At 34.8% G+C, this 24,744-nt stretch overlaps 1 protein-coding gene and 1 pseudogene across 1 annotated transcript in view; one reads left to right on the forward strand and one right to left on the reverse strand.

Moving 5' to 3' along the window:
* SHOC1 (shortage in chiasmata 1) overlaps positions 1–24,744 on the reverse strand; it is a 73,056-nt gene that overhangs the window by 16,500 nt on the left and 31,812 nt on the right. Inside the window, 11 exon segments of the mRNA XM_075559025.1 lie at positions 410–521; positions 2,300–2,417; positions 5,604–5,782; positions 6,363–6,429; positions 9,398–9,470; positions 10,498–10,676; positions 14,527–14,631; positions 15,326–15,502; positions 17,132–17,245; positions 20,568–21,026; positions 23,568–23,810. Of these exon segments, the coding sequence (XP_075415140.1) occupies positions 410–521; positions 2,300–2,417; positions 5,604–5,782; positions 6,363–6,429; positions 9,398–9,470; positions 10,498–10,676; positions 14,527–14,631; positions 15,326–15,502; positions 17,132–17,245; positions 20,568–21,026; positions 23,568–23,810 (1,826 nt within the window).
* Positions 12,981–13,586, forward strand: LOC142457930 (large ribosomal subunit protein eL19-like; annotated as a pseudogene).

A 24,744-nucleotide genomic window follows, 5' to 3' on the forward strand; every position in this document is an offset into this window, starting at 1 on the left:
TATTTTTTTGGGGGGGGAGGGGGGAAGAGTCGTGTTTTAAAATATGTTTTAAAACAGGCCAATACAATACAATATTAAATATTTGCTGTTTCCTTAAAATGTGTTTAAAATGGTAACACATCAAAGGAGACTGGCAATAGTCGTTTTCCAGAGTGATCATTTTAGTTCGTATGGCCCATTTGTTTAACTGCTACCTTAAAGGTCAGCATGTAGCAGTAGCTTTTCTGTAGATCTGAGAACTCCTATGAGTCAGTTCTACTTGGTCCTCTAGGGTAGTTATTGCAAACTTTTAGAGGAAATACCTAATAGAATATAGACACGCCTTCTGCAGAAAAGTGAAAAAAGAAATTACATGAGCATATATATTTATAATACATTTGAATTTATATTTTTTATTATATAGCTTTACCTGCAAAATTATGGCAGTGTGTTCATCAATTGTCACCACTACATAATGTTCTATATTTCCAAAGAGTTTCAATGACTCACTGCAGCTTCTCTCCACTAGTGTGATATCATAACTGTAAAATACAATATTCTTAGGTAAAATAATAATAAAATGGTTAAGAAATGTTTTTCATGAAAAACCGTATTGTGCTCCTGCATATTAAGTTACTTGAATTGCTGTGTATTGTCTTTCATGCGTGTATTTATTGTACTGCATAAATTTTGTAAGTAACATTGTTATTTAACATATAAAGCTAACTACTTGAGATATGGATTGCTTTAGGTATTTTGCTCAACATTACTGCACAAATTACTCTGACAAATGTATTGATAAATTTATTTACTTGCTCTTTAATTGACATTCATTAAATTCAATCTGTTTAAGAAACTTAAAAATGTTGCATGTATCAGAATTTTCTTTTCCCTTAAAATTAATGAACATTTAAGTTCTTTTTATAAGCTCAGAGTTTTTATGAATGCCATAAAGTCTTAAGACATAAATGTAAAATATTTTTATATCTTAAGAGATAAACAGCATGAAACTAGACCTGCATTTTAATCAAGGCTGCATCAACATTATCCTTTTTTGACAGGTAGCCAAATGGCCACTATTGCTGTGACAATTTGTGTGCTATGGGAAAGTGTTTTATGAATTTAACATGCTAAGTATCAGTCAAACATTGAAATTAAAAGTTTAAGACTTGAAAATTTATGTAGACCATCATAGTCCTGTTTTCCAGCCAATATTTAAAGTCCTCCAGATAAGAACCCAGGGAGTTCTGATGATGAAGTGGTTAAGTGTTCCACTGCTAATCACAAGGTCTGCAGTTCAAACCCACAAGCACCTCCTTGGGAGAGACGCTTCCATAAAGATGACAATTTTGAAAGCCCTCTGGGCACTTCTATTTTGTCCTCTAGGGTTGCTAAGGGTCAGAATGGACTTAATAGTAACAGGTTTGGGTTTTTTTTAAAACAAAATCCACCACGTGTGTGTCAGTTGTTATACTGTGGTGCTGTGAACTTACAGACTAAGACAGACTAGAAATCAAAATCTAGTGATCTTGATTTCTTTTTCTTAAAGGAAAAACAGTAAAGCCAAAGCAGTGAGTGTAAATGTCGTGAGTAGCAGTGGGACACTCTCTGATATACAGTGCTGGAAGAGGAGCCCCTCAAGCAGAAAGGCCTTCAAGCTAAAATTGGGGAAGAGCTGCCTTCTCAAAGCAGAGTTGACCTTAATGGTGTGGATGCAAGGGCAGCTTTCAAGACCCTGGCTTCTTGTTGTGACACTACTCAAAATGAGAAGAGGCAGCGCACATGCCCACTAGCACTTCAAAGGTGGAGGGAATCAAACAAAAGCGGGAATGGTAAGAAATGAAAGAGAATACTTGAAGGTCAATGGCCTAGGCATTATTATTGTTAGGTGCTGTCTAGTAGGTTCTGAATAATCGATCAAATGAAACACTTCCTGGGGCTTTGGCATCCTCACAATTGTTATGTTTCAGCCCAGTTTTGCAGTTATTCAATCCATCCCATTGCGGGCCTTCTTCTTTTATGGTGACCATCAACTTTATCAAGCATGATGTCTTTTCCTTTTCAGGAACTAGTCTCCCCTAATAACATGCCCAAAGTATGCAAAGTTTAGTCTCTCCATGCTCCCTTCAAATGAATACCCGAGGGAATATACTACACATACCAAATGAAGAAAAGTATCAATTGACTTCAACTCTCTGGAGAATTATTAATATATAGGACAATTCCTGGCTTCAATCAAAGAGAAATATTGTCACATATATAGCATAATATAAACCAATCATGATATAGCTTTGCTAAAGTTATGAAATCAACAACTTACTTGGATTCTAACAGCTGAAGTATTTCTGGAGTATTAAGAATTCCTTCAGATGCAAAAAACACATATGGAACCTGAATTTCCAAAAGAAAACCACTAAATCTATCCAGAAAATTGCTTCCTAAACAAGAGAAAATATAAATATTTAATTTTTTCCTATCCCTTCAGTCTCTCTCTTTTACTAATTATGTGAATAATAGAGGTATGCTTATGGAGTAGTATAAACTATAATCTATTCATGATGCAAAACAAAGCAAAATAAAAAGTAGAATGAAGAAAAACCTAAAAAAAGAAAAATATCTGACTACCAATAAATAAATAAATAGATAGATAAATAAATATTTCCAGACTTTCCCCTTTATTTTTACTTGCCTGTACTCACACTTAAAGAAGGGAGGGGAAAAGGGAAAGAGGATTATGATGTACCTGGTATATTTAAATCTTCCTTATTTAAATAGACATTGGACATTTGCTATGTAACAGATATTAATCTACATACAAATTTCAAATCATGCATAATAATCCACAGGTAGAGCATTTTAGAGATCAACAGGACAAGACTAAACCCTCAACAGAAAAACAGGAAAATAATCAATTTATAAAAGTAGTGAATGAGTACACAAAATCAATTGATATATGAAAAGATGATACTTTAAAATATAAGTTTATATAACTATTAAATATTTTTACCTATAACTGTTAAAGATTTAAAAGATCAATTAATACTTACTTATAAGGAAACATATGGGAAAAGGATGCTTTTAACTTTTTTACATAAATATAAATTGGAAAATAATTTGGCAAAAATTTTTAACTTTTAAATGCATGTATATAGTTGACTCAGAAATTCATTCTACTTCTAAGTAAAAGGACAAGGAGTAAACCATCATAAAAACCCTCAAACAGAAATGACTGAATGAATTCAGTCCATGTTGGAGAGGGAGAAGTCTCTAGACACTATCTGTAGTATTTGTCATATATGAACAGGTTTAAAAGTTTTGGAGGAAATGGAATTAAATGATAAATGAGGGTAAGCAAAAACGTATTGCTGTTTGCGTTCTAGTCCATGCATGTATTTCTTCCATACCGTGTGTTTAAATATGTCTCTGGGTTCAGTGGATGGCTGCTGACAAATTCTGTCATTAATACATTTATTTTATTTTCTTGTGAGGATGTCTTAAAAGTGGAGGGGGCACTTTATTTACCATGAAAAAATGACTTATATCTCATAACTAATACCAAAAATTTTAACAAAATTTAAGTCAAATCGTTAATTTTGCAACAAATTTACAGCACTGCTGCCCCACATAAAACAAGTTTTCAGATAAACCAAGCATTTGAGAAAGGTCAGGAAGACCTCAAGAATGAGCCGAGAGAGAGATTTTCAGCCTCTACAAATGGAGAAACTATGACTGGAAAGTAGGAATTGGTGGAAGAAGGCTGTAGAATGACTACATATGTGGTAACTGTTTTAGTAGGGATTTCACAGGTTTCAGCCTTCTCAATTTTAAGCAGACATCTTGGCCTCCTCAACAAACTTTCAACTGGATGGGCATCAACAATGTTGTTCAAAGATCAGCTAACTCAAAGAGTTGATTTTTCCATCAATATTTAAGCAAAATTGAAGCTAATAAAGGCTGTCTTATGGAATATATTGTAACCAAGGATGAGTCTGGGATTTACTAATCTGATTCAAAGAGCAAGATCCAATTAACAGTCTTCCAAGGGAATCTATTGGGACAGTTAAATTCAAGGCAAAGAAGCCAACTCAGAAGATTCTGGTGACTATTTTGGGGATTCCAAGGAATTCTCAAAAGACACAAGATGATCATGCAAGCTTATTAAGAAGTTATAAGAAAATCAAAAATTGTACTGAAAAAGAAGCCAGGAAAGTTGTGTCAAGGAATTCTTTCTCTACCATGATCACACATCTGCACATTTCTCAAAGATAACAAAGGCTGTCATATGAGATTTTCATTAGAAAGTTGTGCCTGATTCCAGCTGCAGCCCCTGTCACTTCACACTTATTTTTGTTCCCCAAACTCAGAGAATATTGAAAAGTAACACAATTTGAGTTCCTTGAGGATGTATAAATGGAAGAATGCAGAATTCTTCAATTAATGGTTATCAAAACTCACTGTCATTGAGTTGATTCCAACTGACAATATTCCTATGAGACAGAGTAAAACTGCCTCTGGGTTTGAGACTAAATGTTTACAGTAGACAGTCTCATTTCCCTCCCACAGAGTGGCTGTTGGGTTCAAACCACTGACCTTGTTTTAGTAGCTCAACAAATAACCCTCTATGCCACCAAACACTGCCTTCAGAACTGCATATCTCTAGTTGGAGGTTATGTATAAACCCAAACCTGCGCATTTGGATATTTTTGTTTAACGAAAGTTTCTACGATTTTATAGCAATAATATTTGATTTATCTTAATGTGCATAAAATTTTATTGTGTTGTTATTGAGAATATATACAGAAAAACATATATTGGTTAAATAATCTCTATCATTTGGTGACACTGAATACATTCTCTGAGTTGTACAGCCATTCTCACCCTTTTTATGGGTTCTCCCTCAACCATTACATAAGTTTACTGCCCCCGAGGGATTCTATCTACTATTTTGAGTGGCAGTTAACAATTTCATCCCATAAAAATAATTATGGAAAAAACATAATGCTCAAGGTAGGTTTTCTTATAGTTAAGCTAACCTATAAATATTTCCTATCTTTTGGTGTTTTCTTGGGTCTATTTTTCAACTATTTAATTTAAAATTTTATTATACATATTAGAGATTTCAAAAAAAATGATGGTGAACACTTTTGAGAATTGACTTGGTATGTCTCTGAACCTATTCAGGCTTCCCATTCATTCTGTAAGTAGATAGAAAACAACTTATGGAAAACACTGAAGGAGGTGAACTGGAACTAAAGATGTATGAGCTTTTTAAATTAATGGACCTGAGAATTTACAGCCTTAGTCATGAGAAATGTTTCTTAGAAATATAAAAAAACAAAGGACACATGAGATGATTCTATCATTGCTTCTAAGATTGGTGGATAAATTTTAAATAATACATATTAAAATTTTTCTGAGTCAACATATTTTTTCAGAAAACCAATACAAATTCTTTTATATAAGTATTATTAGATTAAGACAATATTGTAATGAAATTCTGCTGCTATAAGTAAAATATAGCAATTACATCAAATGAGGAAGGCAAATAAAATTAGTAAAACTCAATTTACAACTGAGAAAAGTGATGCTGGACATAGATAAAAAGATATGGTTCATATCCTTACTCTTTAAAACTGTGTCTGGAAGAACTGTTTTAAAAGCCATATAAGGAATATTCAACTTCTCACAGTGCTTAGTCCAATAGGAGTTTTCTGAGTAATTGTATTCCACCACAAATGAGAAACTACTCCAGGGGAAATCAGCCTCAATATATTGATTATGTATAACAACACAGGAGCAGGAACTAAAGACAAAAGAAAGCCAAGAAAATGGAATTATATTTGTGTGAACATTTACTTAGAAGCCTAAATAATGCCCATTTGTAATTATTCTATTTTTTCTCATATATCCTACTTATCTTGAAAATCAAAACTACATAAGAAATTTTCAAAAAAAAATTCTGATTAGTCAACTATCATTCGCAGGCCTTTAGTGAAGGAACTGCTAAAGACTGTAGTTCAAGAAAAAGGAAAGTCCAGAAGAAAGGATATGGAAACAATCATGCTAACAACACACACACACACACACACACACACACACAAAACAAAAAACCAGTAAAGATAAGAATAAGTATTAAGAGATATTTTCTACACTAACAAATAGTAATACTAATAATGGAAAATTTGGGATATAAAAACAAGATAGAAATAAAATTCTTGGCAATATTAATATGCAATGTTCTCAGAGAATTATATATAGGAAGTATTTTTCAAGAAGAAGGTAGGGACATTGATTAACATCAGATTTTTAAAAGCTTTCTCTTAAGTTAAATTCTAGGAGAAACTTTGCTTTGCTCCTTATGTATAAATAAATACACTTTTTACCTATTTAAAATCCCAGGGAATTTTTTCTTTTTTCTTTTGTTTGAATGAAAGACAGTCAATATTAAACCTGATGGAAACAAAAGAGTAATACAAAAAGGGTTTTTTCCCAGTGTTCTTATTCACATATACTGTTTTTCATCTGTCATATATTTCAATGCTATAACTATTAATTAAAAGACTGTGAATGAGAAAACTACTTAAAATACAATTTGATTAATTAAGATATGTTACTGAGTACGGGATATAAAAGAGTTTACACCCTAAGCAATGTTTCTAGTGTGTCTATAGAGAATTTGAGAAGTCTCAATTTATTATGCAAAATATTAAACTGAATCAAAACTTAACTTTAAAATCATCAAATTTAAATGGTCACCAATTCTGTGCAGATAATTCTATTTTGTTAAAAACTGTGGTGGATTTTACTTTTTTCAGTCAAAATTTTAAGTATATAACTGAACAATAAGGAATTACATTCCACTGTGGTCAGAGGGACACTTTTTACCCTCCTATAGAAAAAGTGGAAGACTTATTGGACACTATCTGCTTCTTAGAGTCATTTCTGTTTCTTAATTATAATTTAAATTTCTTATCCTACTTATTTTAAGTCAAATATAATAAAAAATATTTAAAGTCTGCACCCATATATTTGTTGAATTTATGGTAGACATTGATTTAATAATAACTAATCTAGTTCAAATAAATTACATAATCTGTTGGCATATTTTATCAACTATAAAGGGTTGATATAATGATAAAAATAATGTTTAATAATTTCAAGTTTACATGACAGGTTCAAATTCTGACTATCATTTACTATCTATAAGTTTTGGCATGTTAATCACTTTTATGAAGTTTAGTTTGTCATGGATTTAATAAAATCTATTCATAGTTTCTTTAAGTAGTCTATATTCTTTAGCAACTAGTAGGCAATCAATAAAAGGTATTGAGTTATGAATCATAATAAATACGCTATAGGGCTGCAAGTTGAAATTTACTCCATGGCAATGAATTTATATTGCAGGAGGCTTCAAAAAGGTCATGGAAAAAATCCATTATCTTTTAATTCAGCTTTCTATGAATTTTTGAAGCTCCTCGTATAAATACATTATGTGGTTGTTAGGTGCTGTCAAGTTAGTTCTGACTCATAGTGACCCAAGGTACGACAGAATGACACACAGCCTGGTCCTGCACCATCCTCAGTTGTTACTAGGCCCATTGTTGTAGCCACTGTCTTAATCCTTCTCTTTATAGGCCTTCCTCTTTTTCACTGTCCTTCCACTTAACCAAGCATGATGTTCTTCACATGTCCTGATAAGTTGTCCAAACTAAGTACGATGATGTCTTGCCATCTTGGCCTGTAAGGAGGAACATTCTGGCAGTAGTTCTTCCAAGATAGATGTGTTTGCTCTTTTGGCAGTCCATGGTACTCTCAATAGTCTTCACCAGCACCATAGTTCAAATGCATTGATTTTTTTTTTGGTCTCCGTTATTCAATGTCTAACATTCACATGCATGTGAAGCAATTAAAATACCATGGCTTGAGTCAGGAGCACCTTAGTGCTCAAAGTAACATCCTTGCTAATCAACACTTTCAAGAGGTCTTGGGCAGCAGATTTACTCAGTGCAATGCATCATTTAATTTCTTGACTGTTGCTTCCATGAGCACTGATAGTAGATCCAAGAGATAAAATCCTTGAAAACTTCAAGGATTTTGGTCTTCTTTATATTGACTTGTAATCCATACAGAAGGCTGCAATCCTTGTTGTTCATCAGTAAGTGCTTCAAGTCCTCCTCACTTTCAGTGAGCAAGGTTTGTCATCTGCATATCCCAAGTGAATAAACCTTCCTTCAATTTGATGCCATCTTCTTCTTGACAGAATCCAGCTTCTCAAATTATTTGCTCAGCACACAGATTGAATAAATATGGATACAGCCATGATGCACAACTTTTAAAAAATTTAAACCATGCAATATTCCCTTATTCTGATCCCACAACTGCCTCTTGATCTATGTTCAGGTCCCACATGAGTACAATGAGTGTTCTGGAATTCCCATTCTTCTCAAGGCTAGCCATAGTGTATTGTAATTCACACAGTAAAATGCCTTTGAATAGTCAATGAAACACAAGAAATCATTTTTCTGGTAAACTCTGTTTTCAACAATAATAATATTCCTTGTTCATGTCCTCTTCTGAATGTGGTCAGAACTTCTGGCAGTTTCCTGTCAATATATTGCTGCAACTACTGTTGGATGATCTTCAGCAAAATTTTAGTGACATGTGATATTAAAATGATATTGTTATATAATTTGAGCATTCTGTTGGAGGAACATTCTTTAGAATGGATACAAATATGGATGTTTTCCAGTTGGTTGTCTTTCAAATACCCTGGCATGGATGAGTGTTTCCAGTGCTTTATCAGTTTGTTGAACCAATTTAATTGATACTCTCAATTACTGGCTTTGGTTAATGCTTTCAATGAAGCTTGAATTTCTTTCAGTATCATTGGTTTTGCTCATATGCTATCTCTGAAATGACGGCATGTGGAGGAATTCTTTTGGTACAACAACTCTCTCTATGCCTGTCTGCTTTGGATGCTTCCTGCACCCTTCAGTATTTTTCCCATAGAATCTTTCAATATTGCCAACTCGAGAATTGAATTTTTTCTTGATTTCTTTAAGTTTAAAATATGTATATTCTTCCTTTTTTGATTTTCTACTTCTAGGTCTTTACATATTTCATTATATTTGTCTATGTATTCTTGAGCTGTCCTTTGAAATTTTCTCTATAGCTCTTTGAGTTCATAATTTTTTCTATTTGTCTTAGCTACTCTATGATTAAAAACACTACATTACAGTATTTTATATTACAAATTTATTATTAAGATTGAATTTAAAATTGGCTATATTCTACTTGCACTTCTTTAAAGGGTGAATTTTATGGTATATGAATTCTATCTTAATAAGAAAACTAGTTACATCAAGACATTTGGTCTGAACAAGCATTTATCAATGAATCATAATTCAAAACTTCCTACCTTCTATTTTGCTAAGGATTTTAGTGAGTAAATGTTTTTCACCATCTGAGTCCGTTCTTATTATAATTAGCACCTAGGAAAGAAAAGAGATTTTGTATAGATATTTGAATAGCTATTCTTTTTCACAGTTTGGCCGCAACAATTAAATAACAAACTTAACTGGTTACATGAATTCAGTGACTAGATTTTAAAATAAGTATTTGTGTTTAAAATATGTCAATGAGTAAACACAAATGAATGGATTCTGGTAGGATCAAGCATGCATGAGGAAAATGTTTTGGGTTGAGCATTTTTTACCCTTCCTCAAATATTCCAATATAGGTCACCCTATCAATAGGTCAGTTGTTTTCGCTTGTATTTTAGGGTGAAACTTAATCGAGACAACTTTGAATATTTTGGAGCAAACTAATGACTATTTGCTGCTTTATTTTCCTAACTACCATTGTAGTTTTAAAGGAAAGGTAGGACAGGGATTGGACAGCAAGTCAGTCCCAATTTTAAACATCTTACTCAATAATAGAATTTATTTTAATGATGTAAGCAAGTTACTGAAGAAGCTACAACACTAGGGTTAATAGTTCAAATATAGAAAAGGATAAAGAGGAAAAAAAGAATTTTAGAAATCATACAAATTTGTATCCATTTGAAGTATTTTGTGCTTGTAAGATTTTAGAAAGCAATTCCATAAAGTTCTTGACATAAGGAGTGCTAATAAGTTCTAACGTAATCTAAGGCATAGATTCACTGCTTAAAAATATATATATAATGAGATTTAAGCTCAATATCTAAAGATGAATTCTTATAGTTCTATAATTATGTGTATGTTCATGGACTTATAATTATTGGGTAAATATTTGATCAATGGAGAAATGAATCCTCAAAAATTATATATAATAAATATTAAAGTTTTATTTAATTCAAGACATGGATAAGATGCAATCATATTTTCTGTTGGTCTGAATCTGTTCTATCAGCTTAATTAAGGAGAAAGCTGTCAAGAGGCCACATATTTTTAAACTTCAACGCTAAATGTAAAAATATTTTATATCCAGCTCTTATTTAAGCTGATTATTTATTTGTTTTTTATCCCAAAAGCTTGCCTTAATTTGCTCTTGAATTTGCATCCACCTTAGTATTTCACACTGTAACTTTTGTATCTTGTTGTTGGTTTCAGGATTTCTTTTCCTAATAAACTGCACAATCTCTAGCTGCCTCCAAATGTCATCCAAACAAGAGCCTAAAATGCTTTTGTACACATCCTTGGCATTTGACAAATACCCTGTTAGAAACAAAGTATAGAAAAAAATGCATACTTTTCTGACTTTTGAGAAATTTCAAGGTAAAACACTGAAAGGAAATAAGAGCCAAAAGAGAAAAAAAAGTTAAAATTTCCTTTAATCTTTTAAAAATTTTGCTCAAATATACAACCAAGAAAACCTTAAAACTGAGTAAAACAGAAAATAGACACCAAATGTCTCTTTTAAGAACATAGAATATTAGCTATATTCTAGATATTCTCTAAATATATCCCAGTTTTTTCAGCTTCTCTGGCCAGCTATTCCCACAATGATAGGCTAGCAACTGTATGGGGGCAGTCCTACTGTCCCTAAAGGGTCATCACTATTTGGAATGAACTCAGTGGCATACAATAACTATAAAATAGCTTATTGAATACTATTGTGCTCTTTCTAAATCCCGGATCTATATTTATATGCAGGTCTTGTTAGAAGTGCCACCTCAGTGGAATTCTATCTAAATAACTTTTATACAATATAATACTTTGTACTCTTGTTTCTGGTTATTTATTACTTACCTAATTTATAAGCTTTCAGTATCAATACATGATACATATTAATTGGTATAGCTGCTAAAACAGCATGTCAAAATTGAGACTCACAAACAGCAATGTTTCAAACATTCCGATTCTGAAGCCCTATCCCTGAAGATTCATATTCAGTAAATCTAGATTGTGCTCCAGGATCTCTATGTCTGAAAGACTCTCCAAGTCATGCTGCTTCCATATGGCACCTGGCACAGTAACTTATGGAGATCAGATGCTCAATGAATATTTGGGCAATAAACAATAATTTTAAAAGGCTTAAGGTAATGTCCATATACATTATGCCCAATGTGCACTTTAGTTTTGATTTTACATTAGTGGTGTTAGACTGATGGCCAACTTAGAGATTGTCTTATGGGCTTATGCAGCCTAGTGTCCAAACTTTCCGATGATTGTCTCTTACAACCGCCAGCAGATTTAATCTTCTAAAAGACAAATAAGGGGAAGGTAGAGGGAGGAGAAAAGACCTGTATGACCCAAAAATGACTTAAAAAAAGGGGGAACCGATAGCAATGATCGACATATTAACCATCCCCCACACCTGCCAAAAGGGGAAAACAACAGAAATGTGGGTGAAGGGAGACACTGGTTGGTGTAAGATAACAAAATAAAAATGATTCATGAATTATCAAGGATTCATGAGGGAGGGAGAGAGGGTGTGGGAGTGGGAAAAATGAGCTGATACCAAAGGCTCAAGTGAAAGGAAAATTTTTTGAAAATGATGATGGCAATATATGTACAAATACGCTTGACACAATGGATGTATGTATGGATTGTATTAAGACCTGTATGACCCAAAAATGACTGCTACTCATTACACTCTCCTGAAGTTACATCTAGATTAAAGCTCAGAGGGAAATTCTCTACCTTGCTACCTAGAAAGTCAGAGAAAACGAAGCCAGGAGAAGCCAGGAGAAAATGTAGAGTTCTGGGAGAGAGCAGAGCAGGCAGTCAGCTCCCCTCACCCCCACCCCCCCCACACACAAACTTTTCTTCCCCCAACCCCACAGAGAGAAGAGAAGAAATACCACCTGATTTGCTCCTTGGTTTCAAGAAGTGTAAGGAGTCAGGAGAGTCCTAGTTACGTGGTGCTCCTCGCTAACTGAAAGGTAAGCTATTCTACCCTAGGAATCACTGAGTGGGAGAAGGAAGTGTCAGTCCACAACTAACCATGACAACCTTGGAAACTGTGCACTTCCACCTTGTCTACAGAGTCGCCATGAATCGTGATTGACTGGATAGCAAAGGTTTTGGTTTTTTTAGAAGCATAAGGATGTTCTCCATTAAAAATAACGAAGGCAGTTCATATGACTTGTTACTTAAGAGTTTGAGAAGTTAATTTTCCATCAATAATTTTACTCTTATGGTGTACTTCAAGGTAGCTAGATGGTAATATCAAAGTATGATTTTGTAAATGCAATTCTTTGAGGAGCCCACGCAAACAAAAACTACCTAAGTATATAGCACTCATTTAATTCTAGAGTAAATTATCACATGATTAAAGGTGAAAATATTTTGAGCAATCCATTATAAATGTTATTTCCCTAATATAAGACAATGATAAGAATTGACAGTACAGTATCATTGTATCCCCTCTACAGCATTAGGAGCTCACATATTCTATTATTTTTATATTCAGCCTTAATATTATGCTTTACTTGTGACCTCATATGTGATAAGACTGAGAATCTTTCATGAAAACTAAAAAGTAGCCTTTTCGGCGCTGCGGCCACAGCCAAGAGTATGCTCAGGCTTCAGAAGAGGCTCGCCTCCAGTGTCCTCCGCTGCGGCAAGAAGAAAGTCTGATTGGACCCCAACGAGACCAATGAGATTGCCAATGCCAACTCCCGTCAGCAAATCCGGAAACTGATCAAAGATGGCCTTATCATCCGCAAGCCTGTGACCATCCATTCTCGGGCCCGATGCCGCAAAAACACCCTAGCCCGCCGGAAGGGCAGGCATATGGGCACAGGTAAGCGAAAGGGTACTGCCAATGCCCGCATGCCCGAGAAGGTCACGTGGATGAGGAGGATGAGGATTCTGCGCCGGCTGCTCAGGAGATACCGGGAGTCAAAGAAGATTGACCGCCATATGTATCACAGCCTGTACCTGAAGGTGAAGGGGAACGTGTTTAAGAACAAGCGGATTCTCATGGAACACATCCACAAGCTGAAGGCAGACAAGGCTCGCAAGAAGCTCCTGGCTGACCAGGCTGAGGCGCGCAGGTCTAAGACCAAGGAAGCACGCAAGCGCCGTGAGGAGCGACTCCAGGCCAAGAAAGAGGAGAAGATCATCAAGACTCTGTCCAAGGAGGAAGAGACCAAGAAATAAACTCCCCCTCTCTTCTCTGTACATCGTGGCCTTGGCATTTCTATTGATCAGTCACTCAATAAAAGCAAGCCTACTGGCCTGCCCCTGAAAAACAAAACAAAACTAAGAAGTATAATGAAAACGGGCAATAGGTCATTTGATATTACACCCTTATACTCTTTCCTGGTTTGTAATAGGGCTATAGAGTCCCAATCTTTACTTGTCTGTGGATGAAGAAAAGATAACCTGGTCCAGAATATGCCCAATGGGTTTAAATGGAGGAGAAGGGAAAAGCACAACACTGGGATTTCTAGAGGTAGTAGTAAGTTATATTTAAACGTAGTGCATAAGAATGATTTCACAATCAAATATGCTTAAGAACATAAGGACTCTGTATTTATGCCTAGATAAGAGATAAAACTGGGGGAACCGATTACAAGGATCTACATGTGACCTCCTCCCTGGGGAACGGACAACAGAAAAGTGGGTGAAGGGAGATGTTGGAAAGGACAAGATATGACAAAAATAATAATTTATAAATTATCAAGGGTTCATGAGGGAGGGAGGAGCGGGTAGGGAGGGCAAAAAATGAGGACCTGATGCCAGGGGCTTAAGTGGAGAGCAAATGTTTTGAGAATGATGAGGGCAATGAATGTACAAATGTGCTTTACACAATTGATGTATGTATGGATTGTGATAAGAGTTGTATGAGTCCCTAATAAAATGATAAAAAAGAGACAAAACTGATATTTTTAGGTGATGACAAGTTGTTAAACATAATTTATTTTATGACTATAAGCAGAATAAGATATGTACTCCATTACAATTATGTCAAAAATATATGTAATCTTTAGTGCAGTAGAAGTAAAAGAAGCCTATTATTTCTTATGAGGTGAATTTTTCCAGAAAAATAAAGCTTATTTTAGATGAAATATTTCAACAGAGCAAAGAATACAGAAATACAAAACTTCCAACCAACCCAATGCTGTGTCCAAGCTACATGTTAAAAGGATATCTCTAGTTGTTACCAGAATATGTAAAAGAGCAGCATGTTTGAATGTCATTTCTCTTTCATCATTTATACCTAAGTAAGCAAAACATATTGAAAAACAGAATATATATTAGAATTTTAGAATACACATCCGAACACTAAATAATAGTTAACATTTATTATAGAGTTATGCCTTTATACATGGCTGTATAATTTCTGTCTTCTAGTCTCAAGTTTTGCTAATTCATTATAATAATTCATACATTTATATTAAAATAATGTGATTTGTATTTATTTTTTCATCCTCACTTGAGGTAAAAACTTTATTTCAGAAGCAATCATGTTAAGAAAAATGTAACTTATTATTGCATTATAAGGAAACATAAAAATTTAGCCTTTTATACACTCTTTTTACAATAGTATTGCTTTGATACAGGGCTAATAGTATATCTTTTTTATACTAAAAGGTAATTTATTATTTCATCTAGTTAATACTTAAAAAGAACAAAGGTACACGAAACTAAATTATATCATATGAAAGAGTTTTATAATAGTAATGAAAAATATTAAATACCTGACAAAAACAAACTGTTAGCTGTATCTCCAAATTTTGTCTTTTAAAAATATTTTTGACATATCACAATATCTCTATTTACATACAATTCTGTTGTTGAACAACTATCAGATGGGGTTATACAATTAACAATGCTATCAGCTCCCCTTCTCCCCCTTTCTTACTATAACCTCAAGGAATCATTTTGCCTGTGTGATTTTTATTTATACTCACCTAAATGACTAGAATCACTTATTACTTTTTCTTGTTCCTTTAAAAGGAACCTTGACTGATCAAAGATAACAGTGGCAAATTTCCAATTATCAGCAGGGAGCACACAGAGGCATACAAGTTTTCTTAATATAGGAGTAGCTGCTGCTTCTAAGAGACAGTATGCTTGGGATTGGCTAGCTGCAAAATAAAAGCATTAAAATTAGTGTTTTCAAAAAAAATTAAAGTGATATGCTCATGGTTCAAACAAATTAAAGAATACTATTTCATGAAAGCCTGAATTTCTTTAAAATATTTTTAAAGTTTATCTTATTTACTTAAACAGTTTTAGTGGCATCTACTTCACACATCATACAATTTAATCATTCAGTCATATTAAGAACACTTGTGCAATCATCACCACAATCCATTTCAAGACATTTCCTCCTCCTCATCTTCATTGTTTGTAGCTCCCCTATGACCCTCCATTCTCCCTGCCTTGCCCCCATCCAGTTCTTTCTGTAGATCTGCCTATCCTGGACTTCATGCAGAAAATCACACATAGCAAAACACAGTCATATAGAATTATACAAAGTAAATAAACAAACAAAAGCCCGACAACAATGACTAGACAAAACATGAAGAACCACAATCAAAAAGAATTTTGATTGAAAATATTAGAAACTGAAAAATTAAAAATGGGTGAAAAGGGAGATCAAATGATAGGGTATTACATTTTAACATAACTACATCTGCTATAATTGACTTACAGTACTCTCTCCATGACAGCAAGGCAAGTCACACCCCTTAACTATGGCCAAATGGATTCACAAGAGGCTTATTGTGCGGACCCTGCAAATGATTTTGGGGCTTCCAGTGCCATAGCCTCTGCAAACTAAGAAAATCTGGACTTCTATACAAATTCTTTACTGAGTTAAAAATCATGAGGTGGCCTAGTGGCTATTTCAGGGTATTTATACCAAGGAGAACAAATCTGAAAGCAGACTGTCTCATCTGACTCCCACAGAATGGCTGGTGGGTTTGAACTGCTGACCTCTTGCTAAGCAGCCACATGTTTAACCCCTGCACCACCAGAGCTCTTCTCATGGCCATCTAAAGACCATAAATAAACTTTAACCAAAAGATATTCATGAATTAGTGTCTTATTTTCTTATTGATTCTAATAATAAGCACAATGTTCTTCAACATGCTGTTCTTTATGACCCAGAGAATATTCTTTGCAGCAGAATAAAATTATAGTCAATGTAGGAATAATAGCAACTTACTTAACCCTTCCTGATAGAGGGTAAAAGAACAGAGATAGTGGTAAAAGAACAGACTGGGAAAGGCAGTCTGAGGAGCTGCAGTTTGCTAGTCTCTAATGACTGGAAGGAGGCAGCAGCAGCAGCAGTTTAAATGAAGGAAGGAAAAACACTTGGTGACTCGAAGGCAGTGAAGAGGGCGGTCTTGGCATGAAAACAGGAGTGTAATTAAGAAATAAAAGCAACTTTGAGCAGCCCTATCTGAAACCAAAACCAAACTCACTGCCAACGAGTCAATGTCGACTCATAGGGAACCTATAGGAAAAGGCAGAACTGCTTCTGTGAATTTCCAAGACAGTAACTATTTATGGAAACAGAAAGTCCCACCCTTCTCCCACAGAGGCTGGTGGTTTCGAACCGCAGTCCTGTGTGTAACCACTATGCTACCAAGGCTCCTCTGATCTGAAACAAGTGAAGAAAATTACATGGAAAAGGAGGTGTGCCTAGATAACCAGGTCAGAGCTTTTAAATTCAGTAAATCTGAATGCATTTTAAACATATAGCATACCTGATGCTTGAATTTCAATGATATGATCTGCTCTTCCTTGACTTGTTTTCTCGAGGGTTTCATGAGTACAAACATTAGGACTTTCTTCTTGAGGCGTCAAAGGAAGTGCTTCATCTTGAAATCCTAATTGAAAAAAATAAGTTGCATTGTTTAGTCGAAGCTACTTAAATGCTTTTTATCTCAAATATGACTACAATTACTAAAGGTGTTTGAAACACATCCGTTTTAAGTTCAACAACTGTTCTTTTTCAAAAGATCTAATTGCACTGGGAGTAAGAAATGATATAAAGGAAAAAATGTTGGCATCGGAGCGGTGTTTCAATCTCAATCCTTACATTAGTTTCAGTTTTCTCAACATTAAATATGAATATACCTACTTTGAATATAGCTGTAAGGATTAAACACCAAGGACAGTTCTTGCTATATAAAAGGCACCTACCAATATACTTCATTTCACTGTGACTTTCCAAATACTCTTTCTTCTGCAAGAAATCGCCTGCCCCAAGCCCTCTGTCTTCATCCTTTCTTGTAGAGCAAGTCGTTTTTGTTTTTAATCACTCTATTGAGGCTCTTACAGCTCTTATAATATTCCATACATCAAATGTATCAAGTATATTGGTAAATATGTTGCCATCATCATTTTATAAACATTTCTATTTGAGTCCTTGGTATCAGCTCCTCTTTCTTCCCTCCCTCCCACCATGGCCCCTTGATAAATTATAAATTATTGTTTTCATATCTTACACTGACCGCTGTCTCCTTTCACCCATGTTTCTGTTGTTCATCCCCCTGGGGAGGGGGTGTTTATGCATCAATCATTGTGATCGGTTCACCCTTCCCTCTCCCCCTCCTCTTACACCTACCCTCCTCGTATCCCTACTCCCATTTCTGTTCCTGAGGGTTTATCTGACCTGGATTCCATGAGCTCTTATCTGTACCAGTGTACATGCTCTGGTCTAGCCCAAAGTGAAAGGCAGGATGGGGTCATGATAGTGGGGAGTGAGGAAGCCTCAAGGAACCATAGGAATATTGTGTGTTTCACTGGTGCTATACTGCGCCCTGGTTGACTCATGCCTTCCTTGTGACCCTTCCGTGAGGGGATGCCAAGTAGAGCAATTCTTAACTCACCCTTCAACTACCAGTTATTTTCTATAAAAAGGCTTATGTAACTACCCACTCTAATTCCAGGTCAGCAAAGGGTTCCCCTTTTTTGCTTCTTCAACACTCCTCCTGGCACTTACAACTTTCTGTTTGCAGTGTTTTTACTTTTGTCCTAGGTATTGTATTGTGGAAAAGGCAAGTCAATCAGTACTGCTCCCCAATCATAGAATCCTTGCTTAAACAAAAGTATTAAAATATGATGCCATTCCCAGAATTCTACACTCTTGGATTTATACCACACCAAAATGGCAGTTTGGGCATCATCGAGGGACCCAAGTTGTGTGGCTTTTCAATGTTCTTTGAGTTTGGAAAAGAAAAAGACGTCTTAAGAGTCAAGATCAGGACTATGGGGTAGATGGGGGGTATGTTTTTCTCCTCTGAATTCTCACGAGACAGACAGCTCTTGCTAGCCTTAAAGAATGAAAAGATGCATTGTTGGGATGGGAAGTAAGTCCTCAACACAACTTTCCTGGCCTTTTCCTCACTAATGTAGTTTTCCATTTTTTTCATAGTCAGCCTCTGTGATTATCTTGTGTCTTTGGAGAAAAATCTATCCTTGGAACCCAAAAATACATCTGTAATAACCTTCTGAACTGACCTGTTTTGAATTTCACAAGCCTATCAGATCCCCTAAGAAGTCATAGTATTGATTGTCACCACCCCCTTTTTAAGGCTCCTTAGTAAGATTAAAGAAAGCGTCGTGACATTGTCTGGTAAGTGTTGGACTTCTAACCTCAAGTCAGTGGTTCAAACCCAGCAGCCTATTCTGTGGGGAGAGAGATGAGGTTGTTGTTTCAGTAAAGATTTAAAGCCTCAGGAACCTTAGATAGGGTGGGTATGAGTCAGAATTGACTCGATGGCCTGGGTTTGGTTGGCTTTTGGAAATGAAACCAAGACAAGTGTACTGAGACCACTTATCTGCAGCCATTCACTGACTGCTGTGACAAGTTTAAACATGTTTTGTTGGGAAGAAACCATGTAAATATGATCTGGCTCCTAGGAACAATACTTTTTGACATTCCTCCCTAACATTAATATTCCTGCATTGTTTTAAAGCAATAGTTACTTTTCACAGCAAAATGTTATTATGTTTCTCTGTCTCTCATTTCCTTTTGCCAATATACCGTATCTTGTAAGTAGGAGAACCAGAAAAGGATGCCAGTGTCAATTTTTGAGTGATTTTCATTTCTTATCCCAAATATAAGTAGAACCTAAAGACACCAACTGATTTGAAAATAACAGTAAATCTTTTTTTTAAAAAACCCAATTTCCTTTACCATACTTGTAAAAGTTATTTATATTTTGCTCATTCGTTTATATAGAATTTATGCTTTGCTTACCAATGCAAATATTAGTTAGAAAGTCACCATGCTTGTAAATTATGATGCATACATATGAACATAAAATGATTTTAAAATTTTCAATCTTGGAGTACTGCTCTGCATTTTTTTTCAAAATATTTCACTGTGGGTAATGTATTGATTGATAAGGCAATAAAATTTTAAATAGAACTATAGAAGGTCATCATGTCTTTTGAGAACATAACCATTATGACTAAGAATTGATGATCTTTTGCACATTTGTAAGATATTGATCAGACTAAATATACTCTAAGATATAAATATTTATATTTGTTGCATCCGCATAACCTGTGTCAAGCTTTATATAGCCTGTCTATCCCTTACCAAAAATGAAACTGACATGACACATAAACTACTTTGATATGGTTATAGGCAGCAGATGTAAGACAACTAACTATACACTCAAACAGAAACTTTTTCTTGAGGTGGAAAGACTATTAAGCAATTAAATGGCAAAGAAATTCTGTAAGTACATATTAAAACATAAGTTAAGTTATTAAGCTATAAAGAAAACCAGAAAAGAGTATGGCAAAATAAGTAATAAAAATTAAAAATACTATGAATTTGTAGGGCCAAATTTCAGAAAGCAAACTTTAGAAGTAGTAGCTTTTATTACAAATTCAAATGCAATTTAATTGCATAGAATATACATTCCTACATCTATATTATCTTAATATATAAAATTAACTTGGAAAATTTCTATTATCTTTTCATTCCACTTTTCCAGGAACTTTTTGAAGCACCCTTGAATAATGATCCAATGATATATTTTTTTTAAACCAACATTTTCTTTGATGATAAAAAATAATATAAATCTATTTGAAAGTGTTTTACCTCTTTACTTTCTATAATAAATTATGCATTTAGTCCTTGATACTATCATATACATGCCAAAATATTACCAAATTACTCACCATCTTTTTCATCACTATTTGTGACATCTGTCTTTAAGGAGCAAATCTTATATTTATTTCGTAGCATAATAAAGTCACTCAAAAGGTCTGAATCATTCTGTTGTCGTTTATATTCAAAGGACACTTCTTCAATTCTTGAAGATGAGCATGATTCAATACATGGTACTGTGCAGTCAATTCTTGACGATGAGCATGATTCAATACATGGTACTGTGCAGTCAAGTTCAATGTGATCTTCATTTTCTTTCATTTGGACTATTCTATCAACTAACTCTGGATCATTCTTAGGGTTCTCTTCTTCAGATGATCTTTTAACAGAGATACATTTATCAGGAAAACTCAGAGCTGGTACTTCTTTTCCAAGAGGTAGACTTTTTTGTGGCAGAGATAAATGATAATTTTCAGATTTCTCAATAATACATATAACAGGTAAAGAACAACTTGTATGTTCTAGCCATGCTGAAAACAGAAAAGAAAAAGTATCCAAGTGATTTCTAAGCCTAAATGGTATTCTACTAGGACACTTGTTACTGGAGTTTTTTGTTAATTAAGTTTGATTCTTAGGAGTATTTGGTTTATAATTTTAAAAATCAATTTTTGGTCTACTTATACAATTCATTTAAAAATACCATATATACTCGTGTATAAGCCGAGTTTTCCAGCACATTTTATTTTATTTTTTTTCTCCTCTTTTCTTTTTTTACATTTTATTAGGGACTCATACAACTCTTATCACAATCCATACATATACATACATCAATTGTATAAAGCACATCCATACATTCCCTGCCCCAATCATTCTCAAAGCATTTGCTCTCCACTTAAGCCCTTTGCATCAGGTCCTCTTTTTTTTTCCCCTCCCTCCTCTCTCCCCCCTCCCTCATGTGCCCTTGGTAATTTATACATCGTTATTTTGTCATATCTTGCCCTATCCGGAGTCTCCCTTCCCCCCCCTTCTCTGCTGTCCCTCTCCCAGGGAAGAGGTCACATGTGTATCCTTGTAATCAGTTCCCCCTTTCCAACCCACTCACCCTCCACTCTCCCAGCATCGCCCCTCACACCCTTGGTCCTGAAGGTATCATCCACCCTGGATTCCCTGTGCCTCCAGCCCTCATATGTACCAGTGTACAGCCTCTGTCCTATCCAGCCCTGCAAGGTAGACTTCGGATCATGGTAGTTGGGGGGAGGAGGCATCCAGGATCTGGGGAAAGCTGTGTTCTTCATTGGTACTAACTCGCACCCTAATTAACCCATCTCCTCTCCTAAACCCCTCTATGAGGGGATCATTTCCAGCACATTTTAAATGTAGTTTTTGTGGTAAAATTAGGTGCCTTGACTGATATTCGGGTTGGCTTATACTCAAGTATATATGGTAGATTAAACTTTAGCATATCTTTTTCTTATTTCAAGAGATAAGTTACCAAACAAAAAAGAAATTAAAAGAAAAATGTATGCCAATAGGTTTGCAATTAGTCATAGTCTTAGATATATCAATTGCTCCAACAGCTAAAATCTTAGTATACAGGCAGAGAATACATACAAAGATACTTTAAAAATGTGTGGCAAAAATCCATTCTCTTTCAATTTCATTTTCTATGAACGTTTAAAAGCCCTCTTTAAAGCTACTATGCCTGATAAAGAACTACATCCTATAACATTTATTAAGTCTTACAACTCAATTTACAGAAAGTAACCTAATTAAAATATGGGGAAAATATTTGAAAATTATTCATATAGATATAAACATGTGCAATGGATTGTTTTTACATGCTTTTTCTTAATATGGTCTTATAATTCCGACCAGATTATTGGGTTGGAATATACACATAGGTACTTGTGACACACCAAGAGGTGTGTTAACACAAATTACGTTCAAAAAAAGTATATGGAACACGAATGAGGGAATTGATCAGGTTTGCCAGGCTGGAAGGCTTAAAATGAGCCACATCAGAGGTGACCAGGGGAGACCACACTACCAGCAAGAAGATTAGAGTGAAGTAAATCCTTTGGACTTACGTGCTCAGAGAACCTCCTGGATCCAGGATTCAGAAAGAGAGAAAAAGTTATCATACTGGAGATGGTGTAAGATGGCAAGAAGTGAGGCATAGAAACCATGGCAGCAGAACCAGGAGATGGGCATGAGATAACACAATGGGCTTCCTGGCCCATGCAAGAAGACGGTTATAGTGACTGTACTTCTGGAGCAGAGCTCCTGAAAGAGTGGGGTACCTCCAGCAACTTACTGTCAGAGTGAAAGAGCTTTGTATTACTTGTCTGAGCAGGGCAGAAGCTGGGGGAAGGGACTGGGGGGCAGAATGACTCCAACTTGCCCGTATGAATAAGAAAAGGCTTGAATGCTGAATTGGTGCTGATGCTGAATTGTAGTCGGTCACTTCCAGAATAAACCCCATAACTGTGAGTATGTGCTATGAGTTCTATGTGGCCATAATAAGGAATTATTGAACTCAGCAGTGAAATAGAGAATATAACGGGAGGCATGGTTAGTGTCAGAACTGGTGATAATGCTGAAGAGAGGAGGCTGACCTCTGGCTCATAGGAACCAGCCTTTGGCGGTTGACCCTTGTGAAGTTAGAGGAGGCCAGAAATCCACCTCCACCTACCACCATCATACAGTTATGACAATATGCTGATCTGTGGCTAGGTTAATGGGAGCAGAAACTTGGTTAACAATTAATCATTTATAAGAAGAAACAAAACATTTTTAACTGAGAATGGCTCAAAATCTAAAAACAGACTGAGGAATTTTGAAACAGAACAAGTTCTTAGCATTAGCTGGTAAAATTTCCTTTTTTTTTCTCATGGAAAAAAAATGGTGCCTAGAGATGCCCAGAGTCATAAATTCTGGCAGAATCAGAGACAATATTGAATACTAGACTTGGTTATATATTTTTCCCCAACCACCTATTGAAAGGAAACCCATTATCTAACATCTTTTCAATCTGAAAATATTCATCACAGGCATGGTTATTATTTACTTACATTCTAATTGAAGCAATTTTGTAGGAAAAATGATCTCCAGCTTAGTCTTGTCAGAAGATAGAGAAATGTGACTCACGTCTGTATTCAGATGTGCCCGGGCTGCCGGCATGACCAGATCTAGTCTTACTTGTTCCCACCATGCTCCCTGTAGAGGCCGGATCACACGGCTTTCCGCTTCCACAGAGAGCGCCTTCTGAAAACACGGAACTGAATCATGTCTGCTGGGCACATGAGTCCTTGGTACTAAAAAAAAAGAAACCCCAGAAAAACGAATAAGTAGTCAAAAATGGTCTACAGGACAAGAGGGGAAAACACACATACTGAACCATACTAAAAACTCCTGATCATTAAATATATTTCTATGCATTATGGTAAAAAAAAGAAAAACCTGTCTCTTAGGTGCAAATATTTGTAAAATTCTAAAATATTACAGCTATAAGAGATGCATAAAGAATTTATTTCAATTTTTGGAAAACATAAGGTAAATCTATTCTAGTGTTTACTAAAAGGAATCATTATTTTGTTTGACCATTTTGACATATTTGATAACTTTCAAGAATTTATACTAATATTTATTCAATCAGGAACTAATTTGTTATCAATAATTATATATATTTAATCAGATTTTATGATGACTATTCTCTTAGGTACAATGATACAATGTTTTTTGACTGAATTCTAGTGTAAATATATAAACATTTTAATTTATGAAGGATTTGAAATGTACAACTATTTGATACTATTATCTGTATTATAGCTATATTAATATAACAAGAACCAATGAAAAATTAGGATTATAAATTTTACCAATCCTCCTTTTTAAATAGTGCTGTTTAAAATAATAAAAACAAGTGATAATATGAAGTACTAGTATCAGTAATAGTAATAATTACTTACTGAAAAACATATGCTACTATACTAAGTGATTTATGTATTATTATTCTCAAGTTCTTTGTTAATTTTTTTATTTGGGTTGTTTGTGGTCATTCTTAATAGCTGCTCTACGTATTTCTTCTCCTCCTGAACTTTTGCTTTAAATACATAGTTTACTCCTTTCTGACAATTTCAGTATGTGATTTTACTTCAATGTCTTTTATTTCTGCTGGTTCTCATTGTTGACCTAATTATTTGTGATTTTCGGTTGTTATGTGCTTCTTCAAACTTAGTAGAAATCCCT

Source organism: Tenrec ecaudatus, chromosome 10 (assembly GCF_050624435.1).
Source record: "Tenrec ecaudatus isolate mTenEca1 chromosome 10, mTenEca1.hap1, whole genome shotgun sequence".
NCBI classification, from domain to species: Eukaryota; Metazoa; Chordata; class Mammalia; order Afrosoricida; family Tenrecidae; genus Tenrec; species Tenrec ecaudatus.